The sequence below is a fragment of the Rhineura floridana genome, chromosome 3 (genome assembly GCF_030035675.1).
Source record: "Rhineura floridana isolate rRhiFlo1 chromosome 3, rRhiFlo1.hap2, whole genome shotgun sequence".
NCBI classification, from domain to species: Eukaryota; Metazoa; Chordata; class Lepidosauria; order Squamata; family Rhineuridae; genus Rhineura; species Rhineura floridana.
In genome coordinates, this window is record NC_084482.1 from 190,729,508 (window position 1) to 190,753,681 (window position 24,174).

A 24,174-nucleotide genomic window follows, 5' to 3' on the forward strand; every position below is an offset into this window, starting at 1 on the left:
AGATGCTGTTGGAGGTCACTGATTCATCGGGTCGCCATAAGTCGTAATCGACTTGAAGGCACATAACATTACATTTTTATCCCACTCTTCTTCCCAGAAAGAGCCCAGGGTGGCAAATGACAAAACACTAAAATATCTACCTTAAATACCTTAAAAACAAAACATATGCAGAATATCAGGTAAGAAGTTACATCAAGCAAGGTGGCAGGAGGGGAGTTGGACTCGATAGCCTTATAGGCTCCTTCCAACTCTACTATTCTATGATTCCCCTACAAGGGTGAATGGGCTTTAAAATGACAGATGTGGCTCAATATAAGTGTAAAGTAAAGCACACTGAAGACAAAAAAACTACAGAACTTCACATATACGCTGATGGGGTCTGAACTGGCAGTGACTGATCAGGAAAGAGATCTTAAGGTTGTGGTGCTAGCTCAAGGAAGAACGTTAACCTAGTGCATGGCAGGTTGCAAAAGGCAAATTTTGCTTTAGGGATCATTAGGAAAGGGATTGAAAATGAGCTGCCAATATAAAATCTTTATGTAAATATATACATAACATAGATTGCACTTGGAACATGGTGCATATCTAGTTGCTGCATCTTAAAAAGGTTATTAATGAGCTAGAAAACAAGGGCAACCAAAATGATCTGGGGCCAGAACCAACTTCCCTACCTGGAAAGATAATAGCATTTGGAGATTTTTAGCTTAGTAAAAGATGGGGGGTGGGGAGAGAAATAGAATGGAGATGTGTTTCCATGAAGGCTAAGGCTATCACTGGCTACTAATGATGGCTAGATGCTACTAGTAGTACTAGAGACACCATGCCTTTGAATACCAGGTGCTGAGGGGTCCATGTGAGGGAGAGGGCTAAAGCCTGCATACCCTGCTTACGGCCTTCCCATAAGCATCTGATTGACCACTGTGGGTAACAGGATGCTGGAAAAGGTGGACCTTTGGTACAATTCAGCAGGGCTATTACAATTTTTGTTAAGAGTGTTGAAAACAGCACTGGTCTTCCATGCCATAGACTGAGCGTCATAGTTACTAAAGTTCATTTGGTGGTTCTTATTAAATATGATGGAATGAAGCAACTTTACAAAGAGGATTCAAATTAAGAGATTTTATTATTATACAAAGAATAATGTGTACTCAAGCCTTGATGAGGGTAGCTTAATTCTTACCACACTGAGACCCTATAGTAATCCTGGGAGGAAATGATTATAATTTAGAAGTTGTAGGGTCTACATACCTGAATTTTCAATACATATTTGCTAGGATTTTTCCTCTATGCATGCAAGTTGGCTTAAAGAAGAGAGAGGAAGGACATAGTTCAGAGATAGAGTATCTGCCTTGCACGCAGCAGCTCCCAAGTTCAATCTCCTGCATCTCTGGATAGGGCTGGGAGAGACTCCTGCCTGAAATCTTGGAGAGCCACTGCCAGTCAGTGTAGACAATACTGAGCTAGATGGACTATGGTCTGACTTAGTTTAAAGTGGTTTTCTGTGTTCTGAGATACCTGCCTGAGGAGGTGCAGGTATCCTCCAAAGAGGCTTATCCTAAATGTCTCAACCTGAGTGGAGAGCAGGATTGGATGGGACTATTTCGGTTTTAAAAGCATTGGTTTGGAGGCCTCCATGCCACTGAGTTTGCAGGCTAGAGTGGCCTTTGCCCTCCAAAAGTGAGAAACAACCAGTGAGGAGAGAGCAAAAAGGCTAGCCAGCTAGACAATAAATTAGTGGGCCAGCATATCTGACAATCAATTTAGGTGATTGTGAGAGGGGGTGTTGGGCAAAGCCACAGAGAAGTGCAGTGCTCTTGCCTTTTAGCGTTTGGCTCAAAATCAGCAACCCATGTCAGGAGGAGCTCCATTTTAGGGCATGGATAACTATTTTTGCTCATGCATAGGTTTGTCTTTCTTAATTCTGGTTGTATCACCCGTTGGGCCTGGGCAAATAGACAAGGGGGAAGCATTCTCCCCTTTCTTACGGCGGCTGGGGCTAAAGAAAGGCCGCAAGGGGCCATAGAATGTCCCAGTATATGTGTAAATGTGGGTTTTCTCTGTCACATTGTAAAATGAAACCTCGCCTTCAAAATAATCCAGAAAAATCCCCACCCTCCTTGGCTTGGTGTTCATTGGGAGTAGCGTAGGGCGGGAAATCAAGGCCTTGTAGTGGTCTCCATTCCGAAGCCACAGCCTCCAGAACCCACTTAGAGGGGAGAATAGGACTGCCTGCCCCTTCCTACTCACAGATTCTCTACAAACCCCCAGGTCCCATTCTGTGCTGTCCCCCATCTCCACCTCCCAGTAGCGCCTCCCTGAGGTGAACCGCTCAGAGCCCAGGACTATGACGTAAGTGTCAAATCTCTCTGCATTGTCATCTTCCATAGGCAGCTTCGGCCAGGAGGATCCTCCATATTTCACACTCTTCCTGTCTTCAGAGAGGATAAGGCTCGGATGAGCTGTGGCTGGATCTAGGGACACGTCCACTAAAGGGGGGGGGGGGAGAAAAAGGGTGATGAAATCAGTTCTGGATCCGGCATAAAGCTCTAACAAAGCTGAAGAGACATGCAGAGCTAGAAAGAATCATGAGGAACCTTTGGCAGGGCTAGTGGCCAGGGATGATGGGAGCTGTAGTTCAGCAACATGCAGCCCTACTTTCCTCATCCTGGTGTCCTCTGTATGCTGTTTGGGCTGCCATTCTCTATTTTATTCTGTTCTTCCATGTATAATCCATCTTTCCTGCAAGAAGCTCAAGAGGATGTACATGGTTCTCTCCATATTGCCTTTACAACAATGCTGAGAGGTAGGTTATGCTGGGAGTTGGTGACTGATCCAAGGTCACCTAGTGAGCTTCTTGGCCAAATGAAGGTTCGAATCCTGGTGTCTCAGGTCCTCATCTGACCTTCCAGCCACTACACCACACCATTTATCCCCGAACACTGGCCATCCTTGGGGTGTGTGTGATGAGAGTTGTAGTTCAAAACATCTGGAAGGCATTTAGTCCAATGCTCTTCCAGGAAGACAGAATTAAATAGGCCTAAGCATATCGGCACAATCCTTATGAAAATCCCAATGAAAGGGTTTCCACGTCTTGCCTTGGGAATTCATTTTTCTGCCTAAATCACCACGCTTTACCTGAACCTGTCTAACTTCCAAATGAACCCTGCGAGAGGAGCAAGGGAAAAAAGGAAAGCAGATGGGGTCTCTTAATCCAGTTCCAAAGGGCCTTCATATGTCTTGATTCCATCACAGCCCCCTGATAACTAGCATACCCCCAAAGAGTCACCTGGACAACTTTTACAAGCATGACCCAAAGTACCTGCAATTAGCAATTGCATGAATGACTTTTCAGAATTAATTAGCAGGGGTGTGTCTGTGCAGGAAGCCAGGCTCCAGATCAGGACTTTGGTGGGTGGTGTGTAGTACAGGGAGATCCTGCAGAGCTCCCAGTGCAGATCTTTCTCTGTCAGCGCCTGCTATTTACATTGGAGACTGGGGGACGACGACTCCTATTTATGCCAATGGAAGCTTTTCTTCCAATACAAATAGCAAGCACTTTGGGGAGGAAGGGTGGATCAGTACTGCAACAAGGGGGGAAAGCGGTTAATTCCTTTACTTTTAAAAAGTAATTTGCACAATTGCCAATTGTGTGACTGCCATCCCATCCGGTTAGACCCTGAGATTCATAAGGAGAGAACTCTTTCGCTTATGCTGTTCTGACGGGTGGTGGTGAAGGCTAGATGGTTGGGGATTTTTGTCCACCTGCGGGAATTCAGTGAATGGCTAGAGGCAGAGCCATTATTACTGTCCTTCAAGCTTTTTGGAAGCTTCATGACAGGGATGGGGAACTTGTGGCCCTCCAGATGTTGCTGGGTTCCAGCTCCACCCAGCCCCACCTAGCATGGTCAATAGTCTGGGAGGAGGGGAGCTAAAGTCATAAGAACTTAGGAAGCTGCCTTATACTAAGTCAGAACATTGGTCCATCTAGCTCAGTATTGTCTACATTGACTGGCAGTGGCTTTCCAGGGTTTCAAGCATGGGACTTTCCGAGCCCTACCTGGAGATACTGGGAACTGAACCTGGGACCTTCTGCATGCAAGGCAAATGCTCTGCCACCGAGTTGCAGCCCTTCCAAAGCATCTGGAGGGCACCACACTGGGGAAGGCTGGTCTGTGCAGATTAGGTGCGGGTCTCTAAGGTCCCATGCAAAGATCTTTCACATCATGCAGTTTTACAAACCAATGCAAAGAGCACCAACTGAGGGGAGTGACAATTAACAGGATTAGGTCAGGCCTAGAAAGGGGACCTAACCCTTTCCTCCCCTGCTGTCCTCCTGAGGAAAAGCCCTCCTTTGAAGCTCATACTTACTATTTGCATTAATAATAATAATGATAATAAACTTTATTTCTACCCCGCCCTTTTTCCAATAGGACTCAGAGCGGCTTACAACTAAAAACAACACCATTAAAACATACAGAAATATACAATTAAAATAGAATTAAACTATGAGAAAAATTAAAAACCATAAAACATACGTTAAAAACAGCGGACAATTTAAAATAATAAAATCATATACTGTAGTCACCAATCCTATGACATTTAATCTTGGTCGTTCTCTATCCCAAATGCCCGTTGAAATAAAACAGTCTTTACTTGTCGCCGGAAAGACGGCAAGGAGGGAGCTAATCGCACCTCACTCGGAAGGGAATTCCATAGCCTAGGGGCGGCCACCGAAAAGGCCCTATCTCGTGTCCTCGTCATATGTACTTGCGAAGGTATGGGGAGCACAAGAAGGGCCTCACCTGAAGATCTCAAATCCCGGACAGGTTCATGTAGGGAGATACGATCTGTCAAATAGCCTGGACCTGAGCCTTATAGGGCTTTGTAGGTCAAAATCAGCACTTTGAATTGTGACCGGAAACAAATTGGCAGCCAGTGGAGCTGTTGTAACAGGGGAGTTGTATGGTCCCTGTAACCAGCCCCGGTTAGCACTCTGGCTGCAGCTCTTTGTACCAATTTAAGTTTCAGAACAGTCTTCAAAGGCAGCCCCACGTAGAGCGCGTTACAGTAGTCTAAGCGGGATGTAACCAAGGCATGCATCACCCTAGTCAGATCAGGCAGCTCCAGGAACGGGCACAGCTGGCGCACCAGTTTTAATTGGGCAAAGGTGCTCCTGGATACAGCAGTAATCTGGGCCTCCAAATTCAAAGCTGAGTCCAAGAGTACACCCAAACTGCGAACCTGAGACTTCAGGGGGAGTGCAACCCCATCCAGCACCAGTTGAATCCCTATTCCCTGATCTGCCCTCCAGCTGACCAGGAGTACCTCTGTTTTATCAGGATTTAATCTCAACTTGTTTGCCCTCATCCAGTCCATCACTGATGCCAGACACTGATTTAGGACCTGTACGGCTTCCTTGGCTTCAGGTGGAAAAGAGAAATAGAGTTGAGTGTCATCGGCATACTGATGGCACCGAACCCCAAAACCCCGGACAACCTCTCCCAGCAGTTTCATGTAGATGTTAAATAACATGGGGGACAAAACTGAACCCTGAGGGACCCCATAGGTCAATGGCCAGGGGGTCGAGCAGGAGTCCCCCAGTACCACCTTCTGGGTTCGGTCCTCCAGGAAGGACTGGAGCCACTGTAACAGTGCCCCCAAGTCCCATCTCAGCAAGGCGGCCCAGAAGGATACCATGATTGATGGTATCGAAAGCTGCTGAGAGGTCCAGTAGAACCAACAGAGACACACTCCCCCTGTCCAGTTCTCTGCGTAGGTCATCCACCAAGGCGACCAAAGCCGTCTCTGTCCCATAGCCAGGCCTGAAACCAGATTGAAATGGATCCAGATAATCCGTATCATCCAAGAATCTCTGGAGTTGGGCGACCACCACACGCTCTATTATCTTGCTTAAAAATGGAATATTGGAAACTGTCCAGTAGTTACCTAATAAAGAGGGATCCAGGGAGGGCTTTTTCAGCAGTGGTCTTATAACTGCCTCCTTTAAGCATGATGGAATTCTGCCTTGTTGTAGAGAGGCATTAACTACTCCCCTGACCCAATCGACCAGTCCCCCTCTGGTACTTGTAATGAGCCAGGAAGGGCAAGGGTCCAGTACACAAGTGGTGGCACGCGCCGCTCCTTTGAAGCTCATACTTACTATTTGCATTAGGAGGAACAGAGGACGCTGCCTTAGTATCATTGGTGCATCTAGCCCAGTGTTGTCTGCACCAGGCAGGGCTGGGGAACCTGCGGCCCTCCAGATCTTGTTGGAGTTAAAACACCCAACAGTCCTAGCCAATGTGGCCAATGGCCAGGGGTGATGGGAGTTGTCCAACAACATCTGGAGGGTCACAGGTTCCCTCATCCCTGCGCTAAAGCAAAGTGGAATGTATGCTGAGTGAAAAATCAAGCCTTCCTGTGCACTTACCCTTGAATTTTGTTAAGATCTGAATAATGTCGATGCAAGGAATGTTGTATATGTTCTTCAGTTCAGTAGGAACAACTTCTGGTTCAAACAGGGTTATGTTATCACTCCTGAAAGAATCATGGCATGGATTTTCTACTTAATTATATATATATAATATATATATTATATCCAGTTGCCAGAAGCCTCAGGAGGGGAGAGTGTTCTTGCACTCGGGTCCTGCTTGTGGGCTTCCCCCAGGCACCTGGTTGGCCACTGTGAGAACAGGATGCTGGACTAGATGGGCCACTGGCCTGATCCAGCAGGCTCTTCTTATGTTCTTATATAATTAACCATATATATATATGACGAACTGCTGGGTGGGAGCTGTAGTCCAACAACATCTGGAAGGCCACAGGTTCCCCATCCCTGGCCTCAAGTAAATTCAAAACACCATCAGTTCATAATCTGTGAAATACAGAGAGGGGAAGCCATGCTTTTTATGCAACACATGTATACAGATCTATTGTTTGAATCGTGTTCTTTTGAAAAATTTCAAGTTATAATGGAGCAAAGATAGAATGTGTGGAATGTATGGGGCAGAAAGGGGAAACAGATTGTATAGCAGAGCTGAGCAACATGTGGGCCCTCCAGATATTTCTGGACTACAGTTCCCATTGTCCCTGATCGTTGGCCATGATGGGCGCAGGGAGTCCCACATTATCTGGGGAGACACAGATTTCCCACCCGTAGTATATGGGCCCTCAGTGACAAAGCTGAGAATTTGATACCCATGGTGGAGAGTGAGGACAAGGAACTGGTGGGGCAGCTCTAAGCCCTGCAAATGTCCCTTCTGATTTATGCGACCGTAGCTGCATCCAGTTGCAGTATCAACCCTGCCCCAAACCACTGGAAAATCACTGGGGGTGGGTGGGTAGTGGAGAATTATGCTGCATCAGATTGCAGCACAGAGAGAAAGAATGGAAGCAAGGCCAATCCACCACTTCTGCCAGAAGACCAGCTGTCCTTGGAGCTCCCTCGAATGTTACCTGTAGGCAGCAATCCCACCAAGCTACCTGAACTGTTTCTATCCCAGCCATTCATTATGAGAACTGTAAGAAAAAGTGCCTAAGCTTTCTTTCTCCACCCACTTCCTTTTTTCCTTGTGTGTCATGTCTTTTAACTTTTAAGCTTGAGGGCAGAGACTGTCTTACTACTGATGGCGTAAACCTTTTCAGCTAAAGAGTAGTGTTAAAATGCTTTAAATAAATAAATAGGGGAAATTCTGTGCCAAGGGGCCAGATTTGATCATTTGTGGCCTGATTAATATATGGCATTTACACTGGATACTTCAAAGCTATAATAATAATAACAACAATAACAACTACAACAATAATAAACATTTTTAAAAGGGGAAAGCAACTGGCAAGCTTACCTTTGTAATGCATCTTCCACGTCCTTGAGAACAGACAAATCAAAAGAAAAATCAGTGGGTTTTTTAAAAATTTAAAATGTTTTTAAAAGTATACCTCCTTTATCTATTATCTTAAATCAACTGCATGTAATGTTGCTGCCTTGCTAGTTTTAAAATAGCCTAAGCTCTTTATTTTCATTTTCACCTAGCTGGGTCTTGCTAAGATGGATTCACTGAGCCAAACATAATTGTTTTGTTACTTATCCCATGGTGGATATTTATGTGGTGTTCCAGTCTGGTTCAGAATTCACAAACTGAGACTGCAGGCCATTAAAAAAAAGTGTAGGAATTCGTTCTCAATGCTAAGGAACAGGAAGCAAAGAAGGTCACATTATTTGTCCATACAGTCCGGTACTGTCTGCTCTAACTGGCCGTGGTCTCAGATGTATGTGTGTGGTCTTCTTTATCAGCTGCTACCTGATCCTTTTAACTACACGTTCTGGGGATTGAACCAGGAACCTTCAGCAAAGCAAGAGCTTTGCCACTCAGCTGTGACCCCTCCCCTAAATGGACATTTAAAGTTAGCTGGTGCCCAGTGTTGAAACCCAACTAATTTCAGTGGGGCTTACTCCCAGGTCAGTGTAGCAGCCTTAAGGCCCAACTCACCTTCAAAAGTCCAACAGGCGACTGCTGGCTTTTTTCCTTGACCTCTGCAACCAGCTGCTCCAGCGAGGAGCTTTGCTTCGAGAGCTGTGTTAAATTCCCATGCAGCCTCTTCAGGGTCTCTCGCTCCTCTTTCTTCAGCCTCTGCAGGAATCTCTTCTCTTCCTCAGCCAGGAAGTTGTACAGCTTCTCAAACTCATTCTCAATTCGCTCTTTCTGGCTGTGCACCTTATTCTAAGGAACAAAGGAATTCAGCAGGGCAGCCAAGCTTGGCTCCACTGTCCTGGTAAGAGTAAGGCAGGGTAGCCAGGGGCAAAGGAGGGCACCCTGATTTGTGTGGGACCCTCTGGGTGGTGCAGGGCCCTGGATCTGCATCCAACAGTCTTGCCCTAGTGGCACCTCTGGGAGAGGGGTCCTGCAAGTTTTAATCACAGCTCTGTAGAAGAGCATATTTTCAGAAGGCCAGTTCCGTGGAAGAGGGGATTTCAGCAGGCCATGCACCTACCCCGCCCCAAGAATCAAGGTTGATTTACAACAGTAGCAAGAAGAACAAAGCAAGATTCTAGCCCTTAAGACTGCGAAGATAGGGCTGAAAGTGTGGGTCCAGAGGAGCTGCTCAGTAAGATTTCTGCTGGTCAAAGAGCAAGGCTATAATTCCCTGTGTAGCTTTGTGTGTGGCTGTGTACACCTCTTACATTTAAAGCACATGACTTGCCCACATGTCAAAGTGGCCTCAGCAGAGGATGGGGGAGCCGGATCCTGTTCCCCACCACCACCATATGCAGAAGCTGATTGGATGGCATAAGGCTGGCATAAGAGCCATGCTGAATCAGATCAGTGGCCCTTCTAGTCTAGCATCTTGTTTCTCCCCACTGGCCAACCAGATGCCTGTGGGAAGCCCACAAGCAAGACCTGAGCACAACAGCATTCTCCCCACCTGCAATTCCCAGCGGCTGGCATTCAGGGGCATATTGCCTCTGACTGCAGAGGCAGAAGATAGCCATTGTGGCTAGTAGCAGTTGAATCTTAGGGGACACCCACATCATACATTTAAAGCATATTTAACACACATTTAAAACACACACACCCAAGTATCCTAGGAAATGTAGTTTCTTAAGGGTGCTGAGAACTGTAGGTCTGTGAGGGGTAAACTACAGTTCCCAGGATTCTTTGGGAGAAGCCATGTGTTTTAAATCTTTGGAGTGGATGTGCCCTTACGTTACCAATGGCAACAAGATAGCACCCTTCAGTGCACCTGAGGGCAGCAGACTAGCTTAAGGGGTGCAAGTTAGGCTGGTGGCACACATAGCTCTGATCTCCAACAGAAAGGAATGGCATCTGACACACAAAGCAATTGCCCCACTCTGCCTAATGGTAGGGGCTGGCCCTTCCTACTGCCTTCAAAGGTATTGTGTTTAGAAAAACCCTCAGGTAATCTGTGTTTGCTTGTACCCTACAAGAGCAGCAAATCCTTGGAGGCTTGCAAACATGGCACCTGCCTTCCACGCAGCCGTTTTCTTTCCTTCCTCAGATTTCTGCTTCCGAGACTCTTCAAGGTGTTGTGTGAGCAAATATACAGCATGCTGTAGTTTCCCCTGGCAGGAATATTGGGAAAAAAAGAGGAAAAAAGATTTTTTAAATTTATTTAATCTTTCTTTCCCCAAGCTATTCAGTGCATTCAATCCATTTTGCAGTTTCCAGAGAATTCTGGCATAGCTGAGCTCAGTAGTTACCAACCACTCAGCCCATTTTGCCATGTGTTGTTTCAGCTTAATTGTTGAAACTCATGAATGAATTGAGTCAAGTGACTCATGGACTACTGCCCATCAAGGGGAGCAACTGAGTTACTCCGGAGCTATTTTATTTTACTTAGACTACAATCTTATGCACACACGTCTGAGAGTAAGTGCCACTGACCTCTGTGGGGCTGACTTTTGAGTAGACAAGATTGCACTGTGATTTTTACCCTCACCACCACTTTTCTGTCCCAAGGAAAGTAGAACCCAGCTGCTGGGATTCTCCAGAAATGAATTTCACAGCCTCAGTATTAAGTGGCCTATGGCCATACTCCCCCGAACACGACCAATCTCATCTGATCTCAGAAGCTACGCAGGGTCAGGCCTGGTTAGCACTTGCATGGGAGACCATGTGGGAATACCAGGTGCCATAGGCTTAGAGGAAGGCAATGGTAAACCACCTCTGAATACCTCTTACCATGAAAACCCTTATGAATACATTCAAAAGATTAATAGGGTCACCATAAGCAGAGCTTGGAAGATTACTTTCAAAAAGCAATAAATTACAGCTACAGTTACATGGCCCGAAAAAGTAGTAACTACAGTTATAATTACAATTGCTCTGAAAGTAACTGATTACTTTTTCTCAAAAGTAGTCACTACAATTACATTTCAGTTACTTAAAAAAACAAATGCCTACAAGGTGCTGGCCTTGGCTGCTGCACGTCTAAGTAGTCTAAAACGACATTAAAAATAAACACACACATACAGAGGTAGTAGAATAATTCTTTTTATCCATAAGATACCAATGGTGGTCTCCGCTGGTAAGGGAGGTGGGGAGGGAGGCTGAGGCCACTAAGATCTTTGCACGTCAAACCAAGTGCAACCCCCCCCCAGCCAGCAAGCATAATCTCTCTCACTTAATGACCTCCTGGACCCTGCCCTGCCACCAACTAAGGGACACTGACCCAAGCAAACATTTTCCCATGAGATGCAAAAAAGTTAAAACAAATGCAGCACAGAAGCCAGAGAGGGTGGTGGAGACAACTTTATGTGCCAAGTGCAAACACACACACACACACACATTGTCATCTTTCACCTCCATAGTTCTTTATCTCCATTCTGCTGCTGCCTCCTTCTCCTTTATCCATGTTCCTGCCCTCTGACTCCTTTTTCCCTCCACTCCATTCTTCACCACCACCATCCATTTTTTTAAACAATTGTTTTCTCCACTCCACCCTGTCCCGCTCTCCACCTCCTCCTTCGTTGCCTCCTACCCACCCACAGAGCATGAGGGAAGAGCAACGCTGCACAAAAACCCAGCTTGAGGCACATGATCTTCATCCACAAATCAGAGGAGCAGAAGACTTCCCCTGCTTCCCCCCCCCAAAGTAATGCCCAAATGTAATGCTGGAAACATTACAATTACTCCACAAAAGTAATAAAATTACTCCTAGTTCTATTACAATCAAAATGTAAAGGAATTACCCACTCGTTCCTCAAAAAAGTAATAATAATAATAATAATAATAATAAAAATAAAAATTTATTTTTAGGCCACCTATCTGGCCGAATGAACGGCCACTCTAGGCGGCGTACATAATTAAAAATACAACATGTAATACAGTTTTAACATATAAAACAATTATAATCCACCAACCTACATCTATACACTGTAAACTAAAATTATCTAGGAGACCTGTATGCCCGCTGAAACAACCAAGTTTTCAATCCTTGGCGGAAACCTACCAGGGAGGGGGCATGGCGAAGGTCGTATAGCAGAGAGTTCCAGAGGGTGGGGGCCACAACTGAGAATGCCCTCTCTCTGGTCCGCACCAGCCTAGCTGTCTTAACTGGTGGGACCGAGAGAAGGTCTTGTGAGGCAGATCTCGTCAGGCGGCATATTTGGTGATGCTGGAGGCGCTCCTTTAGATAAACTGGACCGACACCGTATAGGGCTTTAAAGGTTAACACCAACACCTTGAATTGGGCTCGGTACACAACTGGTAGCCAGTGCAGATCTTCCAGCACTGGGGTGATATGATCCCGCCGGCGGCTGTTTTTAATCAACTGTGCCGCCGCATTCTATACCAGTCTTCAAGGGTAGCACCACATAGAGCGCATTACAGTAGTCTAAGCGAGAGGAGACCAGGGCATGCACCACCCGTGGGAGTAGATGGACCAGAAGGTAGGGTATTACAAGTAATTCGTTACTTGTAACGAATTACTTCCAAGCTGTGGCCATAAGTCATAATCGACTTGAAGGCAAACAACAATAACATCCAATGAAGCTGAATGCTGGAAGATTCAAGACAGACAAAAGAAAAGAAAACACCTCTTCACATAGCACATAAGTAAACTATAGAATTGGCTCCCACGAGAGGCAGTGATGGCCACCAATTTGGATGGCTTTAAAAGAGGATTAGAGAAATTAATGGAGGATAAGGATTGGTTACTAGCCATAATGGTTATGCTCTTTGTCCATAGTCTGAGGCAGAATGCTTCTGAATACCAGTGGAAACCACAGAAGAGGAGAGTGCTCTTGCACTCAGGTCCTGGTTGTTGGCTTCCCATAGGCAACTGGTTGGCCACTGTGAGAACAGGATGCTGGACTAGGTGGGTCATTGTCCTGATCCAGCAGGTTCTTATGTTCTTACGTAGATGACCATTGGCCCATGTAGCCTGGCATTGTCTACACTGACTGGCAGTGGCTCTCCAAGGTTTCAGGCAGAATTCTCTCCCAGCTCTACCTGGAGAAGCCAGGGATTCAACCTGGAACCTTCTGCATGCAAAGAAGATGCTCATCCACAGCGCTACAGCCCTTTCCCTGTTTCAGGGGCCTTTCTCTGGCTCCCTTTAGCAGTAACGTAGTGGAAAATTAAGGTGTGCAGGGTCCCCTCATAATAGTCACACCATGCCCCCAGGATTCACTGTCTCTTCTGCAATTACAGAATTATAACACCAGAATGAAACTGCTGTGTGCGTAGGCTTTTCCCCAGCTTTGACATTCTGAAATTATAGACAAGTGTGTCACCAAGCACTTCTTTTGGGCAGAACGTCTCACAAAAAGTCCAGCCTCCCTTAGGAGGGGGCGGTGCAGGGTGATGGAGAGTTTGGTCCTGCCCAGGGATGAACTGCTTTTCAACTTCCCACGGGCCTCCTCCCCCTCGCAGAGAGAAACAGAAATTATTTACTTACCATGAATTTCTGTTTTTCTAGAGGGGAGGAGGCCAGTCAGGCCTGCCCTCAAGCACTGTTTTCTCTCTCCCTTTCTAGCAGGTGAGTCATGGTTGCCAGCTGTTGAGTTCCTGACACACTCCCTGCAGCTTGAGAGTGCACAGACAGGTGCAGGAGGAGGCCAAAGAAGAGCCAAGGGGATTCCAGGACAGAGTGTATCTTCAGCTCTGTGAAGAGACAACTGTGGATTTTGGGGGAGGCCCCACCTCCCTCCAGAAAAGTCATGCCTACAAGCCCTGGAGGTGAGGCCCCTTTTCATGCTGGTTGGATGTTACATAGGGACCAGGCTGGGACCCTGCTCCCCAAAAGTAAGGGGTCTACAACCCCTTTGATCCTGGATGGCTACACCCTTGGCTTGTAGACAAGGTGTTAGACAGGTGTCAACCAGAGATGGGGTCTTTACTGTGGTGGCACCCTGCTCTTGGAACACTGTTCCCAGAAACACATGCACAGCACAGCCAGGATAATAAAATTTGATTCTCTCATTCCTGCTAATGACTCAGGCAAGTTATGGAATTTCTTGTTTTTTCTTTGATGCTCTGTTCAATTTTTACAGTTGGTTTTAATTAAGTATTAACCACCTTGAATGTTTCACCACACAAAGGCAGGTTGAAATTTAAGGATGGGATGATGATGATGATGATATAATAATAATAATCTGCCCTTCAACCCGAGGTCCCAGGGTGGGTTGCAACAGTTTAATATACATAATTAAAAACAATGAAAAAATCAACTTAAAATCATAACATTACTCCCCCAAAACCCCCCAAATAGGGCAGGTCCTAAAAATATACATCTCAGGTGTCAAAAGACCAGAGTAAAGAGGTTCATCTTCACGGGACTGAAGGGAGGGAGGCAGCAAAATTTACCCACCTTGTACTCCTGGGCAGCATCTTCAATGGGCACCACTAAGTGAGATGCATGAATATTGGATGCCTTGCAGACCTCACAAATGAGAGCCGCCTCCTTCCTGCAAAACCATGTTAGTTCTTCTTTGTGCTCCTCACAAAGTCTCTCCTCCTCCTCCTTCTTCCTAGCTCCTTTCGCCCCCTTTCTGTCTGCTTCCCTTTTTGCCTTCCTGTCATCTTTTGGTGAAGGTCCATTTGCAATAGCTTCCTTCTTAATGTTAGAGAAACAGAAACGACACAATTTGTAGCCATCAATAATGACAGGAGTTTTGAAGGGCCCCTGGCAAATGATGCAGACAGCTGGCCTCCGGGGTTTGGGCTTGGAGGCTGGTTTCGAAGCAGCAGTAGCCATCACTCCTCCAGGAAGTGAAAGATGTTTAGGTTTCACTTTCCTAGCTTCTAGAATCTTTTTAAAACTGAAAGAGCAGCTGCTGGTTCGAAGTGATCCTCAGGGAACTGTGCCAGGCCTATGCGGCACAAACACTATATTGATAATTGTGATGGACGGATCTAACAAGAAGTCATTCATAGCACTAAACCAGCAATCTTTCAGGCAAAGTTCAGCATGGAGATTTTGCATTAACACAGTCACAGTAATAAAACAAGTTCCTGGGAGCAATAATCCAAAGGATAATAGACCTACAACAAACGAAGGTTAATGTGGAGACTACAGGGCAGTTTGTCCAAGAGGGAACCATGTAAACTGGGAATGGATTGCTTGAAGGATTGCCTCACCCCGTATATGCCCACTTGTCCACTTTGATCTGCAGAACAGGCACTTTTACAACTATCACATAATGGTTGCTCTGCACTTGCAAGGAATCCTTCAGTGTGGCAGCACCTACACTTTGGAACTCTCTGCCCATTGATGTTAGGCAGGTGCCTTTGCTGTGTTGCTTTCAGCACCTGCTAAAACCTTTTTTGTTGAAGCAAGCTATTATTGTTGCTGCTGCTGTTGTTGTTGTTAGAATCATAGAACAGTAGAGTTGGAAGGGGCCTATAAGGCCATCAAGTCCAACCCCCTGCTCAATGCAGGAATCCAAATCAAAGCATTCTGGACAGATGGCTGTCCAGCTGCCTCTTGAATGCCGCCAGTGTCGGAGAGCCCACTACCTCTCTACCACCAGCCAAAGCTGATAGAAGGCATTCCATGCCACTGAGGCCACCTGTGCCTCACGTGACAACAGTGGATCCAGGAGAACCCCCAAACTACAAACTCACTTCTTCAGAGGGAGTGTGGCCCTATCTAAAGCAGGCTGCACACAACTCAGCCGGTCAGAGGATCCACCCACCAAAAGCATCTCAGTCTTGCCTGGATTAAGTTTCAGATTATTGGCAATCATCCAGTCCATTATCGCAACTAAGCACTGATTCAGCACATCCACTGCCTCATCTGCAGAATATGAAAAGGAGAAATAGACTTGCGTGTCATCAGCATACTGATAATAATGCACTGCAAAACTCCATATGACCCAACTCAGCGTTTTCATCTTGATGTTAAACAACATGGGGGTCAGAACCAACTCTTGCGGGACCCCCTATTGGAGAACCCATGGAGCCAAGCAATGCTCCCCAAGAACCACCTTCTGGAGCTGGCCATCAAAGTAAGAACGGAACCACCACAATCTGATGCCCCCATTCAGACAATCGCCCCAGAAGGATAACATGGTAGATGGTACTGAAAGCCACTGAAAAATCAAGGAGGATCAACAGAGTCACACTCCCCTTGTCTCTCTCTGAAGCTACCCAGACATATAAATTTGACATGCATTTTACGATGTCATATTATTTTATAATCTATATTTGTAAAACTGCTTTTTTTATTTTGAAAATGTTTAGGGTAACTTGTTTTTAACATCTGGTTTTATTGGTAACTTTAGAGATTTTTGATAATTAAACAGTATTTGAATAAAACAACAAAAAATAATTGACCTGGTATAAAAGCTCTGTAGGCTTGTTGTGCAGATATGCACAAGGACCAGGAGCCTTTGTTGGGCTGATGTCGTATGGCTGGACTGCAATGATGCCTACGCAGCACACACATCAGAAGGCAAATATCTAGGAAGGTCCACCCAAATTTTTGTTTGTAGCTCCCAGCATCCCTGCCAATTGCTCAGGTTTTGGCATAAGCAAATCCTGGAGATCATCCATGGTCTGCCTGGTCCAAACAAACCCACCAGCAGACAGTTGTGGGCAGTCTGAAAAGGTGTGACATCAGCAGTGGTGATGGGTGTATTCCAATCAAACAATAAAGATGTGTACAGCTGGGTGCAGTTTGGTTTAAAACCACACCCTGATAAAACAATCTCACTGCTTTTTAAGGAACTAGTGTGCATGTAGCCTTGGAGCCTGCCAGAAAGCAAACAGGAGAGAAATGTGATCACAGAGGGCACTTCCAGACTGTGGGGTTTTTTCCAGGTGGGATTCAATCACAAATTTATAAGGAGCTCTTATGCAACAAACCTTCTTCCCCCAAAGATCAGACATTTTACAACAAGGAAAGTGACGGGAATTTTATTTATTTGGATATCCTACTTGCCCTTCTCCACAAGCTTGCAGAGTGGGTTACAACAATAAAATATACAACCAAATTATTTTTATATTGTTTTAAATTTTAAAATTGTGTTTTAAATTGTTTTTAAAATATGTATTTTAAATTGTATATTTGTTTTAATGTTTTCGATTGCTGTAAACCGCCCAGAGAGCTTCAGCTATGGGGCGGTATACAAGTGCAATAAATAAATAAAACCATAAAATAAATAATTTTCAAAGAAATGAAACAGTTACAGTAAAAAGCAGTGAAAAGTGTGGGATAACACTTGCTTTGATGCAACTGTCATCTAATCTCCCTGCAGACAAATCAGAATGGATACTCATTAAACAGCCAATGTCTTCTAATCTCCCTGCAAACAAATTGGGATGAATGCTCTACAAAGAGGTAATCTGGGAGTGCTTGGAGTTAGACCCACAATGAGGTTTTCGGCACAATAGTTCTTCATTTGTTATACACAGTTTGCACATCTGTCCTGAGGGTGTGCTTCAGTTGCAGGAATCTTGTAAGGCTTGATGCCCTCCAGTTTACAAGAGAGTCAGTCCCTTTGGGAGCAATGGGACTTACTTTCAAGTAAACATGCATAGAGTTACACTTATTAGGACAGGGATCATCAGCCTTTTATTTATTTTATTTTAATTGTTTTATAATGCTTACAATCATGAACCACAAATACACATACCTCCCTCCCTGCCTTCCCACAACAATAAACATACTGTATATTCTTGCAGTTACTGTCCATTTTGTTCCATAAGTATGGAATTATTAGCAGATGACTCTCTGGTCTAATTGGGTCCTTATTAGGATGGTGGAGAAATTTGATTCAGTTTGCATTTAAAGGCAGATTTTCCTAACTCACACTTTCCAAAATAACATGCAAACTGAAACAGTCATCCTTTGAAATTTGCACTTCTCCATATTTTGCAAAGCAGTTCTCCAACCAAGTAATGTGTATAGCAATTCATATACTACTGTAAAGTGTGCATTTAATGCATGTATTAGTGAAAATAGCATGCAAAAATGCATTATATTAGCAGGCCTGTAGCCAGCCTAAAATCTCAGGGGGGCACCCCCAAAAAGTAGGGGAGGGTCAGAAAAATGTCTGTAATAAATTCTATTTATGTTTTGTAAATAAGATTGAGGGTGAGAGAAAAGTAGGGGGGCAGGCCCCCTGCACCGCACTGCCCCATCTATGGGTCTGTATATTAGGAAACATTTCTTTGTAATAATGTGTGTATTAGGCAAAATGGCATGCAAAAATGTGTATATTAGGAGAAATTTTCACCAAGATGCTACTGCACTTTAATGAAGATTTTTTTAAAAAATCACAAACTGATGCGCAAACCTGGAGAACTTAAGATGGCAAAGATAAGAAACTGAAATGGACATATCTACCCACCCCACTCCCTATAGTCCAATGGAGCTTTCTCCTGTAACACCAGCTCCACTTTAAATTAGAAACTAACTTAACCCACAGCATTAATGACAGTATTAGTGCAGCTCACACTCCCAACTGCCCCTTCGTCCTTCTTTTTGCTTGCACATCTCCAGCTCAGTCAAAACCACCTCAAGGCACAAGGGGTTGCTTGCATATAGGACTGTACTGCAGTGGTGGCACCATTGGCCAATTTGTCAAAAAGGTTGGCCAGCACCGATCTCCAGGTAGGGCCGGCCCAACATATTTTGCTGCCTGAGGGAAAGGACAAGATGCCCCCCCTCCCCATTCCATGTACAGATTCAACTGTTGAATCTTACTTCAACACTGGCCATAGGATAGCATCTCCTGCTGCACCAGAGAGCAGCAGGCTGGTTTAGACTAGGGTGCATGGCAGCCTGTGTGGCAACACATATCTCTGATTACCAACAGAGGGGAATGGCCAGGGACTCCGGAGGAGTGGCAGAGGGTGCTACAGTCTCTACAGGAGGGATGGGGGAGAAATTTTATTCAGTTCACAACTGACGGCAAATCTACCTAATTCACACTTCTGAAACAATATATGAACCCAAAGCCCGTCTCTCAAAATCTGCACTTCCCCAAATTTTGCAATGCAGTTCTCCTGCTAAGTAATATGTGCAAACTTGCATATATTAGCATAAAGTTTGCATGTAAATACATGTTGGGTAAAGTGCACATATAAATGCAAATACTAGTTTAAATAACACACAAAAGCATGTTTTGTTATAGAAAATTGCTTTGCAAAAATGTCTGTTGTGCAAAATTACATACAAAACTCATATTTGCAGCAATGCACACTAAAATGCTGAAGAATTTTCATGAGTTTTAAAAATCAACACGCAAACTGATGTTGAAATGTGGAGTACTGAATTTAAGACTGGAAAAATGAGAAACTGGGAGAAAGTGAACTTGACAGATTTCCCCATCCCTAGTCTACCGGGAGAGGTGGTGAGTGCACAGTCCTGCCCCACAGCATGGACTAGACCCGGTGATCTTTTGGTCCCTTCCACCTCACTCTGTCCAGATGGAGAAGACCAGGTGGAGCTGTGTGTGAAAAGAGGAAAACCCCAGCTTAGTTATTTGTAATGCTAAAGCCAGGATGAGTTTGTGTGTATGAGAGTCAGAGAGAGAGGGTTACATGGAAGAAAGAAAAGTCACCTTCCTGGCTCCATTGCCAGAGCCCTCTGGTGGCAGGAAATGATGACTATCTTGCATAGCTGCTGCTTTTCCAATGTTGATACTTTCATACTTTTCAGAGGTATATGTGCGCCTATTTGCCACCTTCTCCAAACCTCTGACAAAGGCCCTTTTTCTTAACAGCTGCAGTGATATGTGGAAATCCAACAGATGGAGGGATAGGGGGCTGTGCCTGCTTGAGAAAAGTAGAGGCTCTTTGTCCGGGGGGGGGGGGGGGAGAGAAAAGGGTTGGAAGTCGACCTTTCATTTGCAAAGGCTGGAGCAGTGACAGCAGAGAAACCTCTTTTGCACCTCATTGAAAAGCTAGATTAGCTTGTGTGGGGAACCTTTGACCCGCTAGATGTTGCTGAACTACAACTGCCACCATCCCTGGCCATTAGCCCTGTTTGTTAAGGCTGATAGGAGCTGTAGTTCAGCAGCAACTGGAGGGCCACAGGTTCCCCACACCTGAGCTAGATAGCCACAAGCTATGCTCCATACTGGATGAAGGTCAAATATAGAAAATGGCAGAATTATTACATAAGTCCTTGAAAAAGGCATTCTTACCTAAACGTGTTGGGCATATCAAACAATAAAATTATTTTTTGGCATGTTTGAGATAATATTTTTCCTTTTTGATCCTCATTTTTGGATGCTTCCTGATCTTGGTATGTTTCCAGTAATCCAGTAGCATGTCACATTTGAAAATGGAAGCAGATAATGGATTACCTCCCATGCCATTTCTGACCCCACAGGCAAGAGGCAAGCCGACCAAACCATGCAATGTGATCCCTCTTTATGTGGGTTGCTAAAGAAGCCTGGAGCTGGGCCACATGGTAATGGATTCTACACAGCAAAGGTAATGTATGAAGCATCCCTTAGAAAGAACCATACATGGGTTTGGTTTTTTTTAAAGCGGCAAACATTATCTACAAATGATGCAACTATAATATAAATAGTACAAATGTTAATTGTCAAATAATACACACACCTTTCTGCCACTTTACTAAAAGAATACAGGCTAAATATATACTTTTTTTTAAAAAGTATATATTCAATTATATCTAAAAGCTTAAAGCTGGGAAATTGGAAGCCAAGGCTAATGTCTTGAGAGATATGCCCTGTGATCAGTAATGATGTTGTGCAGTGTCACAAATTATGCTTGCTTACATTTTATGCGAGAGCCAGTGTGGTGTAGTGGTTAAGGTGTTGGACTACGACCTGGGAGACCAGGGTTCAAATCCCCACACAGCCATGAAGCGCACTGGGTGACCTTGGGCCAGTCATTGCCTCTCAGCCTCATGAAAACCCTATTCATAGGGTTGCCATAAGTAGGAATCGACTTGAAGGCAGTACACATTCATTCACATTTTATGCACTCACACTTTTCCTTGGTCTTTCAGGCCCAAATCCAGCTGGAGAGGATAGAATGCCTGGGTCCTGCAAAGATGCCCCCCATTTTTCTGGTCCTGCATTATTTTATGAAGCATCTCAGCCTTAAAGTGTGGCCACATCTGCACTATATATTTAAAGCACTATGATACCACTTTAACAATCATGGCTTTCCCCAAAGAATCCTGGGAACTGTAGTTAATAAAATAAATGCTGAGAATTGCTAGGAGACTTTCTATTCCCCTTACAGAGCTACACTTCTCAGACCCCTCACTGGATTGTCACTTTGTAATGGTGAGTGGGCTTGCATGTTCCAATGAACCCTATGAGCAATGCCATTGGGAGCCTATGTACTCCCAGCAGAGTGACCCATGGCAGTAAGGTCAAGGGACAGGAACCAGACAAAGAACGACCCAAGAATGTCCTCAACAGCAGAACAGGCAGAGGATAACAATGTGTACGTTACAACGGCTGTGAAGGCAGATGAAGGCTGCAGCAGATAAAGGACTTCCAATCATCGTGGTACCCTTGCCATTGGATCAAAGCCTTTTTCTGTCAAGATTGCATGTTGATTGTTGTGCGGCGATCTCCCCACATAAAACAAATTCACGCACAGGCATCTTCCATAAAAGAGTCCCGTGGTGATTGGCGAATGGTGACAGGGACAGGACTGTGAAATCCAGAAGCCCCTAGTCATGGACTGGCACATTGGCGGTGGATACAGATTCAGACGGATCCATTGTTAAAGACTTTATTTTGGAAGACAATCTTACTCGGTCACAAGTGATTGCCAAGAAGACATTTCCCAGAGTGGTTAAACAATCAATCTCTCTTCCCAGAGAACTCTGGAAATTGTAGCTCCGTGAGGGGAATAGGGGTCTCCTAACAACTCTCACCACACTTCATAATTGACTGTTCCCATGAGTGAGGGAAGAGGGAGCAACCCCTATACAAGAAAAATGCACAGAAACATGGAAGCAGAAACACAGGTTCCTCATGGAATCAGCCAGCCACTGTGTGCTTAACAGAGAGCTTGTTCCTCATAACCTCATACCCTTTCTTTTCTTGTCTCCATTTTCCTGTTAGGTACCAGGCAACCGCTCACTCGTTTCTCCATGAAATGGCACCTCAGGGTTTTATGCCATTGTGGTTATGTTGGCCTGGGGCAGGTGTACACTGCAGACGTAGACCGGTTTCAAAACAGATTAATTACGTCTCCCACACAAGGGACATCCCTCCTGGGCAAAAGGACTGTAGCCCAGCGGTAGAGCACCTGCTTTGCACGCAAAAGATCCCAGGTTCAGTCCCTGGTATCTCCACATAGGGCTGGGAAAGGCTCCTCTCTGAAGCCTTGGAGAGCCACTGCCTGTCAGTGTAAACCTGTGGCCTTCTTGCTGTTAGACTACAACTCCCATCAGCCCTGACCATCATTCTTTATTGTTACTTAGTATTTATATCCTGCTCTTCTCCAGTAAGTAGCCAGAACAGCATACAAAAGAAAAAGAAAAATTAAGGGGTGGGTGGAGAAATGTTAATTTATAATGTTAATATGTATAGAAATGTGAATATGTAAATTCAGGAAAATATTCAAGAACTGTTCCCTTTAACTAACGTATCACTAACACATTCTTGTTATAAGGATATCATATGTAAAACTCAGTTCATCATCAAGTTTGAGAGTCTTGTCTGTCTGTTCTGTACATTGAGTGTCATTCACAGATGTCTTATGTAGACTGCCTAAACCCTTCACCAAGCATTCATCAGTAGAGGCATGACAGTTGCCTTACAAAATTTTTCCTGACCACACTATGTGATTGAAACATCAGCTCACAGCCATCTCTTCCAACAAATGATAATTTCTCATGGCAGCCTATGATGGGCGTCTTACAAAAAACAAGGCTCTTTAAAGGTTACATCACACACACACACACACACACACACATACAGGAAAGGCAAAGTGCCAGCTCGCAGACCCACCATCTTCTTCACAGTGAGGACATTTGGAGAGGACGGGGAGGAAGAGGCGCTCCGAGACTCTCAGCCATCCTGGCTGATGGTTGGGAAGCCAACAACATGTGGAGGGCCCACAGCTTCTCTACACCTGAGTGCATAGACCACAGTGTGATAGATGCACCAACAGCAGAAAAGAGAGCAACATGGGTAACATGTCTCAGGGAAGGCGCCTACAAAGGTGGATAAGGTGAGGGGCTGTATGATACTTGGCACGGTGTTGCTCTCACACAAGGCAGTGATGGCTTTGAAAAAAGATTAGGCAAATCCAAGGATACTAAAACTCTCAATGGCTACTAGCCTCAATTGCTATGCTCTGCCTCCCTGGTCAGAGGCTGTACACCTCTGAATACCAGTTGCTGGAAACCGCAGCTTCCCGTGGGCATCTGATTGCCCACTGTGAGGATAGGACTAGATGGGCCAGTGGCCTGACCCAGCAGGCCCTTCTTATTTTCTTAACTGGCACAGATGTGCAGGGTCCTCCCTGTGCCATTATCTGATGAAAAAAGAAATATTTGGAGAGACGTTTTCTTCACATTCGTATCCAAAGCTAACAGATATTTTGTGTTTCTTAGTGAAAACCCGCTCAGAGTTTTCTTCTGGCAGTAAAAGCCAAAGATTATGTGGCCTGGGGATATGGTCTGAAAGCACAAGATGCATGCAGCAATCTTGTTGAAGGTAATTAGGTCAGGGTCTGATCAATGCTGGCCCAGAATGACACTGGGAAACTCTCCATACACCAAAATGAGTTGTACCATAGAAGAAGGGTAAGTCATAAATAAATCTATCAAGCGAGACCTGTGGCCAGGAGTGCTTTCATCCAGCTTCAGCTAGTACGCTATCTGCGACCGTTCTTGGACTGTGACAGCCTGACCACGGTGATCCATGAGTTGGTAACCTTAAGACTCAATTACTGTAATGTATTTTATGTGGGGCTGCCCTTGTATCTGGTCTGGAAGCTGCAACTAAAGCAGAATGCAGCAGCCGCACTGCTTACAGGAGTAGATTACTGGCAACATGTTAACCCACTGCTGAGCTGCACTGGTTGCCAAGTTGCTACCGGGCCAGATTCAAGGTACTTGTGTTAGTTCACAAAGCCCTAAACCACTTGGGCCCAAAGTACCTTAAGGACTGCCTGACTCCCTACGTTCCATCTCGATCACAGAGATTTTGTGATGGGGCACTTTTGATGGTGCCCTACACCCCTGACTTTCAGTTGGCCTCTA

At 45.0% G+C, this 24,174-nt stretch overlaps 1 protein-coding gene and 1 pseudogene across 1 annotated transcript; one reads left to right on the plus strand and one right to left on the minus strand.

The window, feature by feature from the left end:
• Positions 1 to 1,103: 1,103 nt before the first annotated feature.
• Positions 1,104 to 14,715, minus strand: LOC133378822 (E3 ubiquitin-protein ligase TRIM39-like). The gene is made up of 6 exons (XM_061613437.1): positions 14,329 to 14,715; positions 9,941 to 10,078; positions 8,487 to 8,717; positions 7,842 to 7,864; positions 6,431 to 6,537; positions 1,104 to 2,486 (listed from the first exon to the last, which is right to left on the minus strand). The coding sequence occupies exons 1-6, from the start codon at positions 14,713 to 14,715 to the stop codon at positions 1,885 to 1,887; spliced, it is 1,488 nt and encodes a 495-aa protein (XP_061469421.1). The 3' UTR covers positions 1,104 to 1,884.
• LOC133382545 (5S ribosomal RNA) lies at positions 10,538 to 10,656 on the plus strand (annotated as a pseudogene).
• Positions 14,716 to 24,174: the final 9,459 nt, after the last annotated feature.

Coding starts and splice junctions, on each gene's coding strand:
- LOC133378822 (XM_061613437.1), bottom strand. CDS start 14,715: ATGGCTACTGCTGCTTCGAAACCAGCCTCCAAGCCCAAACCCCGGAGG. Junction 10,079..14,328: donor ATGCTGCCCAGGAGTACAAG/GTGGGTAAATTT, acceptor TATTCCTGCCAG/GGGAAACTACAGCATGCTGT. Junction 7,865..8,486: donor CGCCTGTTGGACTTTTGAAG/GTGAGTTGGGCC, acceptor TCTGTTCTCAAG/GACGTGGAAGATGCATTACA.